This window comes from Lethenteron reissneri, chromosome 9 (genome assembly GCF_015708825.2).
Source record: "Lethenteron reissneri isolate LAM-NWPU_2019-01 chromosome 9, ASM1570882v1, whole genome shotgun sequence".
In the NCBI taxonomy this organism is placed as follows: Eukaryota; Metazoa; Chordata; class Hyperoartia; order Petromyzontiformes; family Petromyzontidae; genus Lethenteron; species Lethenteron reissneri.
This window is the reverse complement of record NC_083787.1, coordinates 8,963,501-8,985,235: the sequence shown is the minus strand read 5'-3', so window position 1 is coordinate 8,985,235 and position 21,735 is coordinate 8,963,501. Positions and strand designations below refer to the sequence as shown.

Below are 21,735 nucleotides of genomic sequence, written 5' to 3'. Positions count from 1 at the left end.
CTCCCTTGTAGTCTTGTTGTTCCTCCTCCTATGTTGAAGGAGCGCGCACTCACTGTGGTTTACTATTATGGTCCATAGTTGGGATTGCCTGGCCACAGTCGGTGGCGAGATGGACGCCACGGTGGCGAGATGTTAACTACCTCGCCTGGTACACAGGAGGTCGTGGGCTCGATTCCCACCCTGAGGCCTGCTGTATATTTGGAGTTTGCATTTCTCTCACACCGTGGTCGCGTGGCTTTATAAACATGCGTTTAGAGCAGTTGGCTGCTATGTATATTTCCACGTGATAATCCACTTCGTTGAGCATTCATTTGTGGCCAAGTCGTTTTTTTTTAAGAGCTATATAGCTCAGTGGGACTTATCTGTTGAAATAAAAAAAATTATGTAGTTCTTTCAGTCGCACTACTGTGGCTTTTCTATAATTTCAAATTCATGTGTGCATCAGTCTGTACATGTTCTTGGCACGGTCGATGGTTCCATCACCAGTGCCTTCAAAAGAGTAATGACAAAGCCAGATGGTGCGATTTTTGGGGGTCTCGAATGAGGTGTTTATTCTGTACGTTCGCGTTGTTCCACTCTGTTCTCCAGCAGCGTTCTTCCGCAACCTGTGAGATTCTAGGATGGCGATAAGCAGCGCGATTCCAGAAGGGACGGTTCGAGATTTAAGTTGGCAGACAGGAGCATTGTTTGAGATTGTGGTTGATGATGGGTAGGTGGCTGTCGTTGACAAGAAAACGTGTTGACCCCCTTGCAGTCTGCAGTCTCATGCGGATATTTGGTGTCAGATTGTTCGCCAGGGAATGGTAATAATAATCCGTTTATGTAGCAATTATCATCAAATATCTCAAAGCGATGTACAGGACACAGCAGCAGCAGCAGCAGACAATCAGCATACACAATAATTATAAATACATTTAAAAAACAATTTACAAACGAACTAAAAGTTTAATAAGCGGAAGCGTATACATAGCTTTTAAGACACTTGTTTTAATGTCCACAGACTCAGAGATCCTGGTATCTCGTGCAAGAGCGTTCCATAGTCTGGGAGCTACACGGGAAACATCTCGGTCACCCTTAGACCGAAGTATCGACCTGAGAATGCAGAGAAGATCTGCATCCCCGCATCTGAGGGACCTTGTGGGGAAATATGGTTGCAGTATGTCATTGATGTCGGCTGGGGCAAGATGGTTCGCTGCTCTGTATGTTAATATGATTTCAAACTGTATGCTACATGTGAAACTGGAAGCCAGGGCAGGCGAGGCCAACACGGGTGTCGATTTCAGTGTTTTGGTTATGACGTGCATCGCGTTATTTAAATTGTGCACCTGGCAAGCACATCACTCCGCAGCCGAGGCACTGCAATGTCAAACCGATCCAGTGTTCTCCATTGCACGTGCCGTGTGTAGCCAACCGTGCTAGGTGGAGGTGCCGGAGGACAACTAAACACATCAGCCGATGCTCCATGTCACGGGCAAATTCAGTTTCATTAATTTGGTATAGCCCTGTGAGCCATTCGGCTCTTGATTCGGGTGCAAGAAACATCTTAACGTGACTATGTGCAAACAGAAAATCCAAAAAAAGACAGCAAAATATTGCAGAAAAAGCACTGTACGCCAACGCTGTGTGAAAAAATCCCAGTGGGATGCAAGTCAAACAACAACAACAACCACAAGACAACTTAGATTAAGGCCATCAGTCCAACTCCGTACTACAACAAACAAACATGGCCAAACCAAAAAACTTTTCGAAATCACCAAAATAAAGCCATTAAAGCCTCCTGTCATAGAACCAATCGTTGCACAGGCTCGCTCGGCGAACGACTGGGAAAGACACAGCTTCAAGATTAAGTTGAGTTGCATGTGTTGCAAGGATGATGAGTCCCTCCAGCCAGTTCCCCGGATTATTTCTACACAGGAGATCCGAGGTTGTGCGTGCGCACAGCAGCAGCAGTAACAGCAAAGACTAAGACCCCAACGCGAACAAATATACGAGTTCAGCAGAGTCATCTTCTTGGTTCTTTCGGTAAAGTCACATAGAAGGGAAATAATAAAATAATAATAAAAAACATTAAATAATTCTCACGACGTTTCGGCCACAACGCAAGCAGCCGTCGTGCGTTGTGGCCGAAACGTCGTGAGAATTATTTAATTATGTTTTATTTTTATTATTTTATTATTTCCCTTCCACGTGACTTTACCGAAAGAACCAAGAAGATGAATTCCTGCAGTCACGAAAGCTTTAAATCGAAATTCAGCAGTCCTTAAGGAATATTCCCACAACTTCCCGAGCGAGGTATATTGACAGCTGAGAGCGAACACTTTCTCCATCCTGGAGGAGCAATCCGATGAGCTGCGAGACTTCTTTTTCACAGATGTCCAGCAAAGGGCTGTTACAGCAACGATGACAACAACAATAACATCTATAGGAGTGCAAAGGTGAGAGAAAGTTCGCGGTTCAAATCCAGCGGCCGCCCTGATTATCACCGCGAGTGCATCAGCCATACAGATGGATATAAATGCGTCGTTAAAGCCTCCACCACCCGACACAGCCAATTAGTAAGGTTTGTCACATAAACAAAACGTGCCAATTCGTTACTCGTACAGCACACCGGTGTGTTGGAGAGTAAACCCACAAATATTTACATTTGTGGGTTCACTCTCCAACACACAAATATGTTCTGTTCACGTGAAAACCCGTACTAATTGGCTGTCGGGTGGTGGCGGGTTTAACGACACATTCATATGTTAGGCGTTCTAACCAGAAAAACCTCGATAATCGATATTGGCCGCGAAAGCTTAACTGCGTGTAAAACTAACCGTGCATTTGTTTTATGTAACGCACGTTACAGACGAAGACGCTATCTATATATACATGCTGTGCATAGAACGCCAATGTAGAATTCCAAATGCTAAATTATTAAAAATAATCAAATCAACAGCGACGAACATTTAGCTATTCTTAGGTTTTTTCGGTAAAGTCACGTTGGTAAAACATTAAAATTAATACGTGACTTTACCGAAAAAACCTAAGAATATGAATCCTTGCAGTCACAAAAGCTTCAAATCTAGAACATTTTGCTGTTTTTTCCTGGATTCATCTGTTTGCGCATAGTCACTTTAAGATGTTTTCTTGTCCATGTTTTTTTGTTGTTGCGGTTACACCCGATTCAACAGCCGAATGGCTCACAGAGCTCTACCAAATACATAGAAATGGAACTGAAACACCATCCACCGACACACACACACACATCCATAACAATGACGTCACTCCCGCAATTCACAACGAGTCGCGATGACGTCATTCGCTCGCCGTCACAGCCCCGCCCCCCGCTGTTGGCGTTCGTGTCCACGCGCCGATGACGTCGAGGCGCGTCTCCCTGGGCAACCACCCGCGGAGTTTCCACCCCCAGACCCCGTTGCCGTGACGACAACGATGGCGGAGCGCGACGCGGAGAGCATGGCCGAGGAGGAGGAGGTCGCGCCGCCTCGCGCCGAATCGCCGCCGCTCGAGGAGCCGCTGGCGCAGCGCGTACGCGGCCTGCAGTGAGTAGCAGCGGGGTGGTAGCGGCTCGCACACAGCGGGACTGCCGACACAGAGAGAGAGAGAGAGGGGAGAGAGAGAGCCCCCCCCCCCCCGCCGCCGCTCAAGGGAAAGACCCCCTAGGGAGAGGGACCCCCAGGGGAGAGGGACCCCCAGGGGAGGGGGGAGAGAGAGGGACCCCCCAAGGGAGAGAGAGAGAGACCCCCCAAGGGAGAGAGAGGGACCCCCCAAGGGAGAGAGAGGGACCCCCCAAGGGAGAGGGACCCCCCAAGGGAGAGAGAGGGACCCCCCAAGGGAGAGAGAGAGACCCCCCAAGGGAGAGGGACCCCCCAAGGGAGAGAGAGGGACCCCCCAAGGGAGAGAGAGGGACCCCCCAAGGGAGAGAGAGGGACCCCCCAAGGGGAGAGAGAGAGACCCCCCAAGGGAGAGAGAGAGACCCCCCAAGGGAGAGAGAGGGACCCCCCAAGAGGAGAGAGAGAGACCCCCCAAGGGAGAGAGAGGGACCCCCCAAGGGAGAGGGACCGCCCAAGGGAGAGAGAGGGACCCCCCAAGGGAGAGAGAGGGACCCCCCAAGGGAGAGAGAGGGACCCCCCAAGGGAGAGAGAGAGACCCCCCAAGGGAGAGAGAGAGACCCCCCCCAAGGGAGAGAGAGACCCCCCCCAAGGGAGAGAGAGAGACCCCCCCAAGGGAGAGAGAGAGACCCCCCCCCCAAGGGAGAGAGAGACCCCCCCCAAGGGAGAGAGAGAGACCCCCCCCAAGGGAGAGAGAGGGACCCCCCCAAGGGAGAGAGAGGGACCCCCCCAAGGGAAAGAGAGAGACCCCCCCAAGGGAGAGAGAGAGACCCCCCCAAGGGAGAGAGAGGGACCCCCCCAAGGGAGAGAGAGAGACCCCCCCAAGGGAGAGAGAGGGACCCCCCAAGGGAGAGAGAGAGACCCCCCCCAAGGGAGAGAGAGAGCCCCCCCAAGGGAGAGAGAGAGACCCCCCAAGGGAGAGAGAGAGACCCCCCCAAGGGAGAGAGAGAGACCCCCCAAGGGAGAGAGAGAGACCCCCCAAGGGAGAGAGAGAGACCCCCCAAGGGAGAGAGAGAGAACCCCCAAGGGAGAGAGAGAGACCCCCCAAGGGAGAGAGAGGGACCCCCCAAGGGAGAGGGACCCCCCAAGGGAGAGAGAGGGACCCCCCAAAGGAGAGAGAGGGACCCCCAAGGGGAGAGAGAGGGACCCCCCAAGGGAGAGAGAGAGACCCCCCAAGGGAGAGAGAGAGACCCCGCAAGGGAGAGAGAGGGACCCCCCAAGGGAGAGAGAGAGACCCCCCAAGGGAGAGAGAGGGACCCCCCAAGGGAGAGAGAGAGACCCCCCAAGGGAGAGAGAGAGACCCCCCAAGGGAGAGAGAGAGACCCCCCAAGGGAGAGAGAGACCCCCCCCAAGGGAGAGAGAGGGACCCCCCAAGGGAGAGGGAGAGACCCCCCAAGGGAGAGAGAGAGACCCCCCAAGGGAGAGAGAGAGACCCCCCAAGGGAGAGAGAGAGACCCCCCAAGGGAGAGAGAGAGACCCCCCAAGGGAGAGAGAGAGACCCCCCCAAGGGAGAGAGAGGGACCCCCCAAGGGAGAGAGAGAGACCCCCCAAGGGAGAGAGAGGGACCCCCCAAGGGAGAGAGAGAGACCCCCAAGGGAGAGAGAGGGACCCCCCAAGGGAGAGGGACCCCCCAAGGGAGAGAGAGGGACCCCCAAGGGAGAGAGAGGGACCCCCCAAGGGAGAGAGAGGGACCCCCCCAAGGGAGAGAGAGAGACCCCCCCAAGGGAGAGAGAGGGACCCCCCAAGGGAGAGAGAGGGACCCCCCTCGGGAGAGAGACCCCCCAAGGGAGAGAGAGGGACCCCCCAAGGGAGAGGGACCCCCCAAGGGAGAGAGAGGGACCCCCAAGGGAGAGAGAGACCCCCCAAGGGAGAGAGAGGGACCCCCCAAGGGAGAGGGACCCCCCAAGGGAGAGAGAGGGACCCCCCAAGGGAGAGGGACCCCCCAAGGGAGAGAGAGGGACCCCCCAAGGGAGAGAGAGGGACCCCCCAAGGGAGAGAGAGGGACCCCCCCCCAAGGGAGAGAGAGACCCCCCCCAAGGGAGAGAGAGAGACCCCCCCAAGGGAGAGAGAGGGACCCCCCCAAGGGAGAGAGAGGGACCCCCCCAAGGGAAAGAGAGAGACCCCCCCAAGGGAGAGAGAGAGACCCCCCAAGGGAGAGAGAGAGACCCCCCAAGGGAGAGAGAGGGACCCCCCCAAGGGAGAGAGAGAGACCCCCCCAAGGGAGAGAGAGGGACCCCCAAGGGAGAGAGAGAGACCCCCCCCAAGGGAGAGAGAGAGACCCCCCAAGGGAGAGAGCGAGACCCCCCCAAGGGAGAGAGAGAGACCCCCCAAGGGAGAGAGAGAGACCCCCCAAGGGAGAGAGAGAGACCCCCCAAGGGAGAGAGAGAGAACCCCCAAGGGAGAGAGAGAGACCCCCCAAGGGAGAGAGAGAGACCCCCCAAGGGAGAGAGAGGGACCCCCCAAGGGAGAGGGACCCCCCCAAGGGAGAGAGAGGGACCCCCCAAGGGAGAGAGAGAGACCCCCCAAGGGAGAGAGAGAGAGACCCCCCCAAGGGAGAGAGAGGGACCCCCCAAGGGAGAGAGAGAGACCCCCAAGGGAGAGAGAGGGACCCCCTAGAGAGAGAGAGGACCCCCAAGGGAGAGAGAGAGACCCCCCAAGGGAGAGAGAGAGACCCCCCAAGGGAGAGAGAGAGACCCCCCAAGGGAGAGAGAGACCCCCCCCAAGGGAGAGAGAGAGACCCCCCCAAGGGAGAGAGAGGGACCCCCCAAGGGAGAGGGAGAGACCCCCCAAGGGAGAGAGAGAGACCCCCAAGGGAGAGAGAGAGACCCCCCAAGGGAGAGAGAGAGACCCCCCAAGGGAGAGAGAGAGACCCCCCAAGGGAGAGAGAGAGACCCCCCAAGGGAGAGAGAGGGACCCCCCAAGGGAGAGAGAGAGACCCCCCAAGGGAGAGAGAGGGACCCCCCAAGGGAGAGAGAGAGACCCCCAAGGGAGAGAGAGGGACCCCCAAGGGAGAGAGAGGGACCCCCCAAGGGAGAGAGAGGGACCCCCCCAAGGGAGAGAGAGAGACCCCCCCAAGGGAGAGAGAGGGACCCCCCAAGGGAGAGAGAGGGACCCCCCTCGGGAGAGAGACCCCCCAAGGGAGAGAGGGGGACCCCCCAAGGGAGAGGGACCCCCCAAGGGAGAGAGAGGGACCCCCCAAGGGAGAGAGAGAGACCCCCCAAGGGAGAGAGAGGGACCCCCTAGAGAGAGAGAGGGACCCCCCAAGGGAGAGGGACCCCCCAAGGGAGAGAGAGGGACCCCCCAAGGGAGAGGGACCCCCCAAGGAGAGAGAGGACCCCCCAAGGGAGAGGGACCCCCAAGGGAGAGAGAGGGACCCCCCAAGGGAGAGGGACCCCCCAAGGGGAGAGAGAGGGACCCCCCAAGGGAGAGGGACCCCCCAAGGGAGAGAGAGGACCCCCCAAGGGGAGAGAGAGAGACCCCCCAAGGGAGAGAGAGAGACCCCCCAAGGGAGAGAGAGGGACCCCCCAAGGGAGAGAGAGGGACCCCCCAAGGGAGAGAGAGAGACCCCCCAAGGGAGAGAGAGAGACCCCCCCAAAGGGAGAGAGAGAGACCTCCCCAAGGGAGAGAGAGAGACCCCCCCAAGGGAGAGAGAGAGACCCCCCCAAGGGAGAGAGAGAGAGACCCCCCCAAGGGAGAGAGAGACCCCCCCCAAGGGAGATAGAGAGACCCCCCAAGGGAGAGAGAGGGACCCCCCTCGGGAGAGAGACCCCCCAAGGGAGAGAGAGGGACCCCCCTCGGGAGAGAGAGAGACCCCCCAAGGGAGAGAGAGACCCCCCAAGGGAGAGAGAGACCCCCCCAAGGGAGAGAGAGACCCCCCCCAAGGGAGAGAGAGAGACCCCCCCCAAGCGAGAGAGAAACCCCCCCAAGGGAGAGAGAGACCCCCCCCCCCAAGGGAGAGAGAGAGACCCCCCCCCAAGGGAGAGAGAGACCCCCCCAAGGGAGAGAGAGCCCCCCCCAAGGGAGAGAGACCCCCCCAAGGGAGAGAGAGACCCCCCCCAAGGGAGAGAGAGACCCCCCCAAGGGAGAGAGAGACCCCCCCAAGGGAGAGAGAGAGACCCCCCCAAGGGAGAGAGAGACCCCCCCAAGGGAGAGAGAGGGGACCCCCCAAGGGAGAGAGAGAGAGACCCCCCCAAGGGAGAGAGAGAGACCCCCAGGGGAGAGAGAGAGAGACCCCCCCAAGGGAGAGAGAGAGACCCCCCTCGGGAGAGAGAGAGACCCCCCCAAGGGAGAGAGAGAGACCCCCAGGGGAGAGAGAGAGAGACCCCCCAAGGGAGAGAGAGAGAGACCCCCCCAAGGGAGAGAGAGAGACCCCAGGGGAGAGAGAGAGAGACCCCCCAAGGGAGAGAGAGAGACCCCCCCAAGGGAGTGAGAGAGACCCCCCCAAGGGAGAGAGAGAGACCCCCCCAAGGGAGAGAGAGGGACCCCCAGGGGAGAGAGAGACCCCCCAAGAGAGAGAGAGACCCCCCAAGGGAGAGAGAGAGACCCCCCAAGGGAGAGAGAGAGACCCCCCCCAAGGGAGTGAGAGAGACCCCCCCCAAGGGAGAGAGAGAGACCCCCCCAAGGGAGAGAGAGAGACCCCCCCAAGGGAGAGAGAGAGACCCCCCCAAGGGAGAGAGAGAGACCCCCCCAAGGGAGAGAGAGAGACCCCCCCAAGGGAGAGAGGGAGACCCCCCAAGGGAGAGAGAGAGACCCCCCCCCCAAGGGAGAGAGAGGGACCCCCCAAGGAAGAGAGAGGGACCCCCTAGGGAGAGAGAGGAACCCCCAAGGGAGAGGGACCCCCAGGGGACAGCGACAGAGAGACCACAAGAGAGAGAGAATGTAAATGGACAGTGAGGGACCCCTTAAAGGGGGGATAGGAACCTGCAAAGGAGAGGGACCCCGCTGGAGAGCGACAGAGAGACCACAAGAGAGAGAGACTCCAAGTCAGAGTTCTTCACTCATTCTTAGAGGGTGGCCACTTTTGCCGATAAGACATTATCGGTGTGAGGGCCGCCACACATTTTGAGACGATTGGCTACCACTGGGTTTGACAGCAGCACCATGATGATGGGGAGTTTTGTCACACGTTGTGTATTGTCGGGGGCTGCTCGTCATGGGCCGCACTAAAGGCCACTGATGACCACTGCTCTAAAGGGAGAGAGACAGCAAGAGACAGAGAGGAAGCAAGGGGAAGAGTGGGCTCCCAAGATTGAGTGAGACCCCGCAGGGACAGGGAGAGACACCAAGAGAGAGAGAGAGACACCCTTTGGAATGCCTTGTTTATTCCAGTGTGCAGCCAAGGGTTTTGTTTTCCACATGTACAGTACTGGGTTTGGGAATTCACCGTGTTATATGAGGATAGTTACATTTGTTTATATATCTGTGGAGTAGCTACATAATACACTTAGGTTTTTTTCGGTGAAGTCACGTAGGTAAAAATAAAAAATAATAGAAATAATAATAGAAATAAAATAATAAATCACGACGTTTCGGAGGCAACACAAGCTTCCTTCATCAGGTGTTAAAAGGCACAGCAAAATAACTGTAGTGGGAGTTATTTGTGATGGGACATTATTATATAGGGTAAAGACATTAAAAAAATGTTATTTCTATTATTTTTCTATTATTTTTATTTTTACCTACGTGACTTTACCGAAAAAACCTAAGAGTATGAATCCTTGCAGTCACGAAAGCTTCAAATCTAGAATAAGCTACGTAATATATAGCTGACAAATCACAGGGTTTCTAATGACATCACATGGGAAGTAGCATTTTGCAGGTGTTAACCCAATGGATCCTCTTTGGTTTGGCACATTGGCCTCAAAGAATTCGGGGATTTTCCCGTATGAAGCGTCTATGTTGTGCTCAGTAGTGAAATGCACTCGCTCCAGACGTGTATACCCATGATCAAGTATACAGATCCACAACGTGTAATGGAACTCATTAAAAACATGTTGGTCAAATCTCATTCCAAATGTGACCTGTCAACCAAGCACTCACACTCTCATGAGTAATCCTTGCAACTATATTTCCTTCTTGAACCCTAAAAATGTTTGCAATATGAATACACCATCAGAAATGTTACATGGAAATTCATTTATTTCGGATAGAGTATGATGGTAACTTCTAGATATATTCGGGACATCTCTCACAATGTACAGTATTCCTAGAATGTACTTAGATTTTGCAGCTTCAAAGTAAAGTTTTGACTTCTCAATTCGGTGAGACGGGGGCTAGTATTATGATCATCTGTAAAATATACCCAATATTTGTGACACAGCAGTAGTCTAATCCACATTCACTTGTAACAGCGTCTTCCTGTGTAAGAGACCAATTGCTGTTGGTGATATATGTCGGTCAAAAGCACAGCCCAATAAACTTTACCCATCTGCTATTTGCCTTTTATGTAGGCAAACAAATGAAGTCCTGCTTGCAGAGACGGAGATGTTTGAGAAATACTTTAACCGTTTGGATCCCAAAGATTTAAACAGCACTCCTTCTCAGGGTCCGACACCCACCACTTCAATGCAGGACCTGCAGGTCAGTATGCAATTCAACGTGCATCTATATATCAGTGGTGATATATTGCACATGGGCACAAAAGCGAGTTTTATTTTCTTTGCATGATGATTGATGAAAACACTTAAAAGTGTTTCGCAAGTTGAGAGGGCTAGCCACTGAACTGAGCAACTGTAGTAATTGGAATCACAAAGTTTCGGGTTAAAAAACAACATTTGGCAGTGTTGTTGTGTTTTCCAAGTTCAAAAGGGGAAAACTAGAAATATGATGTCCACAACTGTAATTGACAGAACAATTTTGACGACAAAATGAGAACAACCCGGTTCTACACTATTTCACGCTGTGATTTGAGTAAATTTCTGGATAGCATTTACTATATATCTTCATCAGCCATGATCTATCACTGCTGGATGAAGGCCTTCTCAAGCCATTGCCATCTCTCAAGGACTCGGATTACACCAATCCACCTAGCTCCTGCTGTCAATTTGATTTATATATGTACATATTTTCTTATGCTTTTAATATAAAATCCAGTGATTGAATCTAAAGATTATTTTTGAGTACTCCATTTAGATATTTGATCAATTCCTTAATTTTTCTATTTGGGGTACTCAGGGAAACAACATATATGGGACAATAACACTCAATCCACACATTAGTAATCTATTTGTTGCACTACCATCTCCTAGCCACCTCAGAGCCCAACAGGTAAGCAGTCTCACACCTCCACTGTACTGGATTACAGATGTGCATCACCGCTATGAAGTTTATGTCGATAATAAATGTAACTATCAGATCATGTTGAACTGCATTGAAATTCAATCGTAATTTCTGGACTTAAACTCCCAGGCAGTTGATTTTCATTGTAAATGTTGTGGATTTACTCTCCAACACACCGGTGGTGCTGAAGTAGTAAACTAATCGACGCGTTGTTTACGTGACAAACCTTAATAGCTGTGTCGGGTGGTGGAGGGTTACGACACATTTATACTTACGCGATCAAACCCGAAAACCTTTATTATGAATAATATTGGTCGCAAAAGCCTACGTGTTAAACTGATTTTCATTGTTGGGAAATAGATAAAGAATCGACCAAAATAACCATGTATTTTTTGTGTCATTGCGCATTGATGTTTCTCTAAAATAAACGTATCTGGCAAAACAATATCTTCTTCTTGGTTCTTTCGGTAAAGTCACGTAGAAGGGAAATAATAAAATAATAATAATAAAATACAATTCTCACGACGTTTCGGCCACAACGCAAGCAGCCGTCCTTAGGTGAAGAACAGGTCTGTCGGAAAGACAGCGTCCGAATGAACACCGCCAAGCTTGGCAGCGTATATTTAAGCTGGGTTAGGGGAGGAAGGTCGTTCCGACAGACCTGTTCTTCACCTGAGGACGGCTGCTTGCGTTGTGGCCGAAACGTCGTGAGAATTGTATTTTATTATGTTTTTATTTTATTTTATTATTTCCCTTCTACGTGACTTTACCGAAAGAACCAAGAAGATAAATCCCTGCAGTCACGAAAGCTTTAAATCGAAATTTAACAATATCTGTTCTATTGAATGCCTCTAACCAACGTGCACTCTGCAACCTCTCTTAGACCCGGGGGCTGCGTCGCTCACGGTCGCGAGGCAGTTCGACTGACCGACCGCTGCGGCTCACGGCGGCACAGAAGTGCGAGCTGGCACAGACGGAACTGGAGCAGCTGCGGGCCGAGCTGTTGAGCACGGGCGTAGAGGCTGAGCAAGTCCTCGACACCTACAAGGTCGCACTCGGCATCAAGTGTCTGACCCAGAGGTCGCAAACGGTTTTTATTCCTTACCCGTACCCGTAACCGGCCGCACCAGGGTCGCAAATGGGTACCCGTACCCGTACCCGGTCGCACCAGGATCGCAAATGGGTACCTGTACCCGTACCCGGCTACCCGTACCCGGCCGGGTATCGGGTAGGGTACGGGTACCCGATTGTGACCTCTGGGATGAAGCCATGTTGCAGGCGTGGGTGGGTTGATTCGAGGAACTTGAATTGTGAGAAGAGACAAGACGTTGGGAAATTAGTGACAAACAGGTTACTCGCCAGTGACTCGCGGTCTACCCGTACCCGGCCGCACCAGGGTCGCAAACGGGTACCCGTACCCTACCCGATACCCGGCTACCCGTACCCGGCCGGGTATCGGGTAGGGTACTGGTACGGGTACCCGATTGCGACCTCTGGGATGAAGCCATGTTGCAGGCGCGGGTGGGTTGATTCTAGGAACTTGAATTGTGAGAAGAGACAAGACGTTGGGAAATGAGTGACAAACGGTTACTCACCAGTGACTCACGGCCTACCCGTACCCGTACCCGGCCGCACCAGGGTCGCAAACGGGTACCTGTACCCGTACCCAGTCGGGTACGGGTAGCCGGGTATTGGGTAGGGTACGGGTATCGGGTACCCGATTGCGACCTCTGGTCTGACCTCACTCTACTCAGATTTGGCAGTTGGCAGCATCAGGTTTACAAAACTTTTGGCCACAGTGCGTAAGTATGTATGGTGAACTTCTTTCGCACCGTACGTAGTCAACCGTGCTAATCAGACCCGTGCTGAGCCAGCCTGGCTTTTTCTCATTAGATACCAGGTTGTTTTTCCACTGCAGAAGCCGAGCCATGCCGCTGATCTTACGTGGAATTAACGGTGATGTTTGTTGCTGGCCGTTTGACATTTTGGGTCTTTGGGCATTTTCTGAGCAATAGTACAAAAAATAAAAAAATAAAAAAATTAGAGTATATCAAATTTGTGCTGTTTAAGAAAAGCATAATTTCCTGTGTGTTATGTACGTATTCGACATTCACCTCAGCTCATTCTGCAGGAAGATACCATTGTGACATGGGGTGGTTCGGTGTGCTGGTCATGTGCCTTTGTGTCTGGCGTGGAGGTCAGGCCACGATGGAGGAGGCAGACATTAGGCTGACAGAGTTCAGGAGAGCGCAAGTGGAGTTCGAGCGCGATATCCTTAAGACCAAGACGGGCACTGGCAAGGGACGAGACGCTGCCAGAGGGTTGGCTCGGCTGCCGGCCGACAAGATCCTGCACTACATGGAAGACAGGATTCATGCTCGGGTACAGCCACACGCATCCCGCACTTATCCTTCCTAGACTTTAGCACATGGCTGCGAATGTCCTTTGACACCTCACAAAAATATAAAGGTGGCTAATGGATTTGAGTCGTCCCTCCGTCGTTTCTCGGATGCACCGCTGCGGGTGGTTTGTGCGTTGTTGCGGTGGGCTTACGACCGGAATTGGATCCAACGTGACCGTTATTTTTCGTGCGCAATTTTATTCCGATAGAAAATTGAGAACGGCTTGTATTTTTATAATTCTTGGTTCTTTCGATTGCTTGTGTTGCAGTCGAAACGTCGTGAGAATTTTTATTGTTTTATATTTATATTATTTTATTATTTCCCTTCTACGTGACTTTACCAAAGAACCAAGAAAAATGAATCCCTGCAGTCACGAAAGCTTTAAATCAAAATTTTGCTTGTATTTTGTCAGCAAGAGGTAAATTCCAACAATCTACAAGCGTCTCCCTGCCCAAGCGAGCGATGGGATCATACTCACTTCTGTTGGTGGCCCTGAGCCAATGGACGAAATGCCACATTGCTTTAGTGGGAGCCAGACACCCCCCATATGCTAACCATTGTTGATCTCCCTTCCCACAAAGTGGGAATCAACTTTTTATTGCCTGGGGGGGATAATGAGCTGTGCCAACAACTGACTATGATTTGACCTCGCCACTCTTTCATTGCAAACACGTTGAGCAGAGGCCCGTCTGGCCAAATACGGATGACGAGTGGGGCTTAACAATGTGGCATATTCGCTGTCAAATTAAATTCAAGATTCACGTTTTCAAGTGACCCCAAGGTGACCTGCAGTAACATGTTTATTATGATATCAGTGGTCTGTGTTGATAGTGGTACACAAGTAAACACATTTTTGACCACGTTCAGCCTTAAATCTGCCTTTTTAGCAATAACATATTTATTGATTAAAATTTTCGTCATTTCCCCCTTTATCCAATTGCCCTTAAAAGGAGCCATTGCCTGAAACATTTGTCTGCTTTATAATTGTTTTCTGTTTTAAGACAGTGTTAGTGATGGATGTGCTTCGTTATATTTCTTGGTTGAAACATGACCACGGATAAATATAATTGCTCATTGCACATCCATGGAGAGAGTTTTTTTCTAAATGTAATTTAGATGACAATAGGTACAAGAATGGTACTGATTCAAATAATCTTTCATTGAGGTAAATTGAATGAATGTCGCTGTTGTAGTGTTGTTAATTTCATTAAACATACGCCGTGGGGGTGGCTCTGCATTGGTGTGTAGTGTGTTTGATATCGCATTGTTTGCCGAATAATATTCTCTTTGTCACCAAAGGTATTGTAAAAGTGATTCGTGTTTTTGCAGCTTCGCCTTGAGTCTAAGCCCTCGGGGGAGTCGTGTACGATGAAGAATGTTGAGGGTCATTTGTGTAAAAGTTTGCACTGCCTGGAGCCTGTGGCTGGGAGCAAGCCAAACTTTTTGTGATAAATCTCACAAATAGTTCACGTTGTTGTCAGTACCTCAAGGACTGCGGTTGTCGTGCTGAACGAGATTCAGCCTGAGGCCATTTGACCTATTCGTAGTGAGACAATGACTGCCTCCCTGCACTCATACACCAGATTGTCTCATGATGCACTTCTTTGTGACGATATTGCCACGGTCATTGCTTTCACAGCTAGCAAATGTCATTCTCCCAAGACTTGCAGCACTTTTTTTAACCCACTCTGGTTCGACATCTTATACAGACCATATGGCTCTTAGAGCATGCACAAATATGTAATGCTACTACATTGTCCCCCACTCTCATGTTATGCTTACGTATGGCAATATGTTCAGGAGCTAAATGCCATTCTCACGACGTTTCGACTGCAACACAAGCAATCATCATTAGGTGTGAAATCCACAGCAAGAAAATTTGAAAAAAGTGGCGGTTTTCTCCTAACGTCAGCACCACGAACAGCGATTTAAAGCTTTCGTGACTGCAGGGATTCATATTCTTGGTTCTTTCGGTAAAGTCACGTAGAAGGGAAATAATAAAATAAAATAAATAAAAATTCTCATGACGTTTCGACTGCAACACAAGCAATCATCATCAGCAATCACCATTATGCCCTCTCATGGTGTGAAAACCACAGCTGTGGTTTTTACACCATGAGAGGGCATCAGGAGTTCGTTCGTGTAGTTTTGCGATTTCTTCGTTAAAGGAGCGCAGACTACAGTGCTTCACAGTTGCATGGCCACAATTGCACAACTGTGACTTGTGTGTCTTTAATTTTCCATATATGAAGGAGATGTGGCTGCGATTAGCACGGTTGGCTACATACGGTGTGAAAGAAGTTCAATATGCATACATGTGTGCATCGACCTCGTGACGTTCTGATGCAGTTGATGAATCCATCGCCAGTGTTTTCGAGGTAGAACGTCAAAGCCACGGGGTGCGATGTTTGTATCTCGAATGTGGTGTTCATTCTGGACATCCACGTTGTTCTACTCTGTTTGCCAGCAATCTTCTGGATCTGGGCTGAGATTCTACGATAGTGACAGCATGATCCCAGAAGGGGGATTGGGACTCAAGTTTGCTGCGAGGTAAACTGCTGAGGTCATGGTCGATGATGGTTGTAATGTGGTTGTCGTTGACAAGAAAACGTGTGAACTCCCTTGCAGTTTGCATGTCTCTGTGGATATTTGGTGGCAGAACGTTCACCAAAACAGTGAGCCAGGGGGGTTGGTTTCGGTGTCCCGGTTATGATGCGCATCACGTTGTTCACTCTCATAAGACATTCAATTAACTTGATGCATCTGTATTTACTCAAAGTCACAAAGTTATGTGAATTTTTTTCCCCGTTACTCTCAGGGTGTTATTTCTTGCAGTCCTTCGGCCAAGAGACTGACTGTAAACACCACCTACTGAGCCTGCATGTTTGAGAAGTTCCAAAATTCAGATCGCAGTCACGCACAAGTCACTATTTGCTGCTGTGTGCTATGTCGGCGCAGGATACGCTGATAGAGAAACTGCGTTTAAGGAATGGAAGCCTGAAGATGCAAAACAAGAAGATGCTCCTCCAGCTACAGCAGGTCAGACATTGATTCATTTCCCCTAAAATCCTCAACGTTGTGACCTCACACTGCAATCTCTTACTTGCACGTATACACTAGGCCCAAAGGAAACTTCCTTGCAAATGCAATCAACTGCTCTATGTAGAAAGACGGTGGTTTAGGAGACGGTGTATGTTTCCTCAGTTACAATTCATTAACATACTCACACTTTATTAAATGTGTAAGGGATGCCGAGAGGTGAAACCTATTCGGAAATTTAATTAATATACACTCACTATGTCTAACGGCTCCTCCTCGTGATTTCGAATAGCGTGCTCACCTCTCATTGGTGAGGAGCTAGCATGGGGGCAGCCAACATAGGGGATACACAAATCGGATTTGAAGGTGAAGAACAATCAGGTCGGATTGGTTGTCAAGGGAAAACTAAATGGAAATGAGGGGATCGGTTGGGAGACTGTTAGGGGAAGTGAATGGGATTTGTGGAGAGTCATGGAACGTTTTGGGAACGGATGGAGAAGGGGATAAAAGTACTGTATGGGTAGAAGGGGTGGTGCCTGAACGGAATGATGCACTGATGTGTGACGTGCTGTGCGGAAGATGGGATGAAGACCGAGTTCAAGACTCACACGACTGGAAATCCTTTACAAACACATCGGACTAATGCAGTCACCGGTTATTTTCACTGAACTGTCCTTACTCTGATTGGGAAATACATCGTTTCATTCTTGGCGAATGCGTAACTTCAACATTGCTACAGAGCCTGGATGGCTGCATAACCTACTGGGTCGAGTAGTTGCCGCTGAGCAAAGTTGACGGTGCATGTAACCATTGCAAGTTGTCTGGCTATCAGTTCGGGAAGACAAGTCTCGCTCACGTCCCATTCTTTAAACAGCCAGTGCTATGTGTGGGATACGCCGTGTCTGCAGAAGGAGGAGATGGGAGAGGCTCTACACGAGGTAGACTTCAGCCAGCTGCAGATTGAGAACAATCAATTCGTGGAGAAAATTGACGAGAGGAACCAGGACATGCTGAGGCTGAAACTCACGGCGGCTAACACATTGCAAGTCCTCAACTCCTACAAGGTATGGCACTGGAGTGCAAGGGGGGGGGGGGGGCATTGGGGTGCAAGGAGAGGCACTGGGGAGCAAGGGGTGGCAATGGAGTGCAAATGATGGAAAAGAATCACTGATAATATTGGCTGGAACACCCACGAGTTAAATTATTTGTAAGCCTTATAATTTGAGTTACAGTCAGCCCTAGCCATGTCTTTGCATTACACTGACATTGTATTGAAGTGTATGGGAGTGACCTTGCAGCATAACCGTCAACCCCTTGTCAGTGCCCTACCTTATTACAGACACATTCAGACCTTACTGGTCACCCCGTGCCCTTATACATCTTAACGTTCGTCCTACAAAGTCCCATCACAAGGGGGAGAAGCACAAACAAATAGACAAAACAATGTTTTGTTGTTGCCCGTATCGAAACGGCTGTACGCAGTATGGACCTAAAAACTCAATTTCCCTGTACAAGGATACAGGATCAAATACTTATTTCCCTCATTAAAATGCAAATCAATTTATAACATTTTTGACATGCGTGTTTCTGGATTTTTGTTGTTGTTATTCTGTCTCTCACTGTTCAAATAAATCTACCATTAAAATTATAGACTGATCATTTATTTGTCAGTGGGCAAACGTACAAAATCAGCAGGGGATCAAATACTTTTTTCCCTCACTGTATGTCACAACCACATTGCTTGAAGACCATCATGATGTACTTGTAACTTCAACATCTGTATTTCTCATTAACACACCTTCACATGTGTGTCATACAGCCCGAGACGTACGGCCTCGGTGTGCCCCTGCAAGGGCCGCTTGTTTTCTTTTCCGTTGCGTCGTTCTTTAATCGACACCTCTAGGCAGCTGGTGACAGCAACACTCTCGTGACATGGGGCAAGGAAGTGACGATGCTCACCACGAGACGCTTGTGAGGCAGTTAAAACGGCAGGAATAACAGTTGGACGATAAGTGGACACGCATTCTCTTTTGAAAAATAAGAATAGGTTTTGCCCTTTCTGGCAATAAAACAGGTGTTAAGATATTCTTGGTTCTTTCGGTAAAGCCACGTAGAAGGGAAATAATAAAAATAAAACAATACAATTCTCACGACGTTTCGATTGCAACACAAGCAATCATCATCAGGTGTTAAGATGTTCAAACACCAAATATAAACCTTTTCTAAGGAATCAATTTCGCAGTAACCACACGTACTTGTGGTGAACATGCAAACAAACATACTCTGGTTACATAAGCAATGTCTTTGAAACTGATTGGCCTACACCAGAGACAGCTTTCAATAGGGCCTCGTCTCACCACCAGTGTCAAACCAGACAACGCTAAAAGCCGAACAGTACAAAGACAATGCCACTATCAGAACATTTCTAGATCGGGGTGATATAAGAATACTTTGATACTGGCAAAAAGGTCCACTGTTATACACGTTCCATTGGTTGCACTCCGTTAATGTGCAACCTTTAACTGTACTATGAGCTGTCAGTCAGCAAACCTCTTTCCTCTCTACATCAGAAGCAGAATCTTTATATAGACTGAAGGGATCCGATGAGCAATACAGCTCTCTTTCACAGATGTCCAGTTAGGGGCAGGTCAGCATGTTACAACAACAAACAATACACAAACAAACGACCAGAGTGCAATAAGCCCGGCACAGACACCGTTAGCATCGTAGGGGTGAACGTGCGATGTTTATGTCGCGTACTCCGCGTGTCTTTGTTGCGCTAAGCATATTACGGTTACGCACGGTTGTTGAGCAGCGTCTCATTTGTGATCACAGAAAAAACTGAACCTGCTTATGGAGGAGGCTCGGACCATGGAGCGTGACATTGCTTCTCGGCACGAGATGCTCAAGAGCATCGACGTGGAGACCGTGGCGGTGGAGGAAGTGAGGACCTTGACATTGTGCATGGCAGTGGGCATAAGTTCATCATTCCACCCTGCAGTACACAATTAAACATTCCTACGGAGGGAGCTGGTTGGAACGTTGGGTTGCTCGGTCAATGGCCAGGGTCAACGGCAGCGTGGTGTATTCCGCAAATATGCCCGACTGTGAGGGCGGGCACAAGCCGGCGTGAGTAGGTTAAACGTTGAGTTTTATAAGGGCACCACGGGGTGACAAGCCCCTCCCGACCCAGCTCCACCCCTCCCACCCAGCCCCTCCCCACCCAGCCCCTCCCCACCCAGCCCTACCCTCCCCACCCAGCCCCTCCCCACCCAGCCCCTCCCTGCACGACGGACACAATAATCCCCTGTGGGCTGGTGTAACCAGGAGGTTCCGACCAGTACCGTTGTGTTTCTAGCCAACGTCGAGATGACAGGGTGAGAGATGGGCAACATCAGGATTCGGATTGAACTGAGAGTTGTGGCTCAAGGGGTTTATGCTTAAATAGTAGACAAAAGTATCTAGGAGTTAGCTGTGTGCCTTACTAGGTGGCCATCTTATGTTAATTGAGTTGTCTCTGGGTGAATGAGCAGGAGAGGATGAAGGCAGAACGTCTGAACAGGCAACTGCGGGCACAGCTGTCCGAGTTCCGTGTCCCTCCCGTGATGGAATACGTGCAGCACAAGGCCCAGTTGCTGGACTTGCAGAATGAAGTGTGCAGCTGGGAGCGTAAAGTGGAGATTGCAACGGTGAGTGCATGTCGTAACACACTTGTTCATTAAACAAACACGAATAGCTCCTCCCTGGTATTGGTCCAGGTGCGTACCAGCTCAGTTGGTTGTCGATATTAGGCATATACAAAGGCCTTGAACAAGCAGCTCACTGGAGATGCACCAAAAGTCATTCCAAGATTCCACACAACAGAGTAACATTTCATCACATCCACACGATGTTCAACCACCACACTGCAGGTCACAACAACTTACTCACCCACTCACCGCACTGCAGGTCATAACTTACTCACCCACTCACCACACTGCAGGTCACAACAACTTACTCACCCACTCACCACACTGCAGGTCATAACTTACTCACCCACTCACCACACTGCAGGTCACAACAACTTACTCACCCACTCACCACACTGCAGGTCATAACTTACTCACCCACTCACCACACTGCAGGTCACAACAACTTACTCACCCACTCACCACACTGCAGGTCATAACGTACTCACCCACTCACCACACTGCAGGTCACAACAACTTCCTCACCCACTCACCACACTGCAGGTCATAACTTACTCACCCACTCACCACACTGCAGGTCATAACTTATTCACCCACTCACCACACTGCAGGTCACAACAACTTCCTCACCCACTCACCACTCTGCAGGTCACAACATTTATCTGATGCGTCTCTCCCATCGTCTCTTTTGACAAGCTCTTATAACCTTTCCAGAAACATGTAACTCATATATATATAAACTAGTGCTGTATATTTGCTGACCGCTTGTTGCCTTGAAGCCTGTGCTTATCAACTGTGCTTTGTATTGTGTTTGTATGTGCAGCAAGAAGGCATAGTAGGGGGTACAGGTTGTGCATCGGCCAGTCAACTCGGTCAGTCAACCCATGGCACCTAGCTCTGCCCCATGACTTCCTGCCAGTGGGCGTTTGCCACTTCACATAGCCTTAAAGTGCACACAGCCTGGCACAAGCGCCTTGGTGATGTCACCCCCACTTAGTGGTGAATGGTGGTTATATACAGTACGCATGTGTGCATTTCTACTTGTGCACATAGACCTGTGTGTGGATGTTTCACACATGTAGCTTTATGTTCGTTAAGCCTGTTTGTGTACATGTATTTACATGATGGGCACTGTCCAAGTGTGTGCGCGTGCCCTGGTGTGTCTGCTATCATGATTGTGTGCAGTAAGATGTGTGTTGATAAACTGTTTATATTTGTTAACAGACGCAACTACAGGCTCACAAAAGCACCTGGAAGAGGCTGAAAACAGCCAGCGTTCAGCACAAGGAGTATCCAGTGCCAGACTCATCACAGCACCTCCCCAGATAATACAATTGGGATAGATCCACTGGTGGAGCCAGTGGGGGGGGGGGGGGGGTGGCACGTGCCCCCCCAATGATCCGATCGAATTCCCTAATTTCGATCGGATCATTGGGGTTTATTCGTAATAAATCGGCATTTTGCGACCCCCACTGCCACTGTGTAGCATATTATTGTGTGCCAGGGACTCTATGAGATGATAGGACAATAGTCTGAGTCCATAATTGGCAATAAGTAACGGCAAAGCAGTTATAAGTGACTCACAGAATTGTGCGCAGTTGCATATACAGCACACGACTTCCCTGAAGGCATCAACACCTTCAGCGAGCGCGATGCCGATCACACAACGCGGTTCGAATTCGACTCTCAATTGATGGCTGCTCCTATCATTTTTCA

The 21,735-nt window shown here is 50.3% G+C and overlaps 1 protein-coding gene across 1 annotated transcript; it reads left to right on the top strand.

The window, feature by feature from the left end:
• Positions 1 to 3,291: 3,291 nt before the first annotated feature.
• On the top strand, positions 3,292 to 21,379 carry CCDC113 (coiled-coil domain containing 113). The gene is made up of 9 exons (XM_061548499.1): positions 3,292 to 3,542; positions 10,061 to 10,190; positions 11,773 to 11,937; positions 13,092 to 13,271; positions 16,250 to 16,330; positions 17,239 to 17,394; positions 19,166 to 19,273; positions 19,864 to 20,019; positions 21,244 to 21,379. Exons 1-9 carry the CDS (start codon positions 3,292 to 3,294, stop codon positions 21,346 to 21,348), a joined length of 1,332 nt encoding a protein of 443 aa, XP_061404483.1. The 3' UTR covers positions 21,349 to 21,379.
• The last annotated feature ends 356 nt before the right edge of the window (positions 21,380 to 21,735 follow it).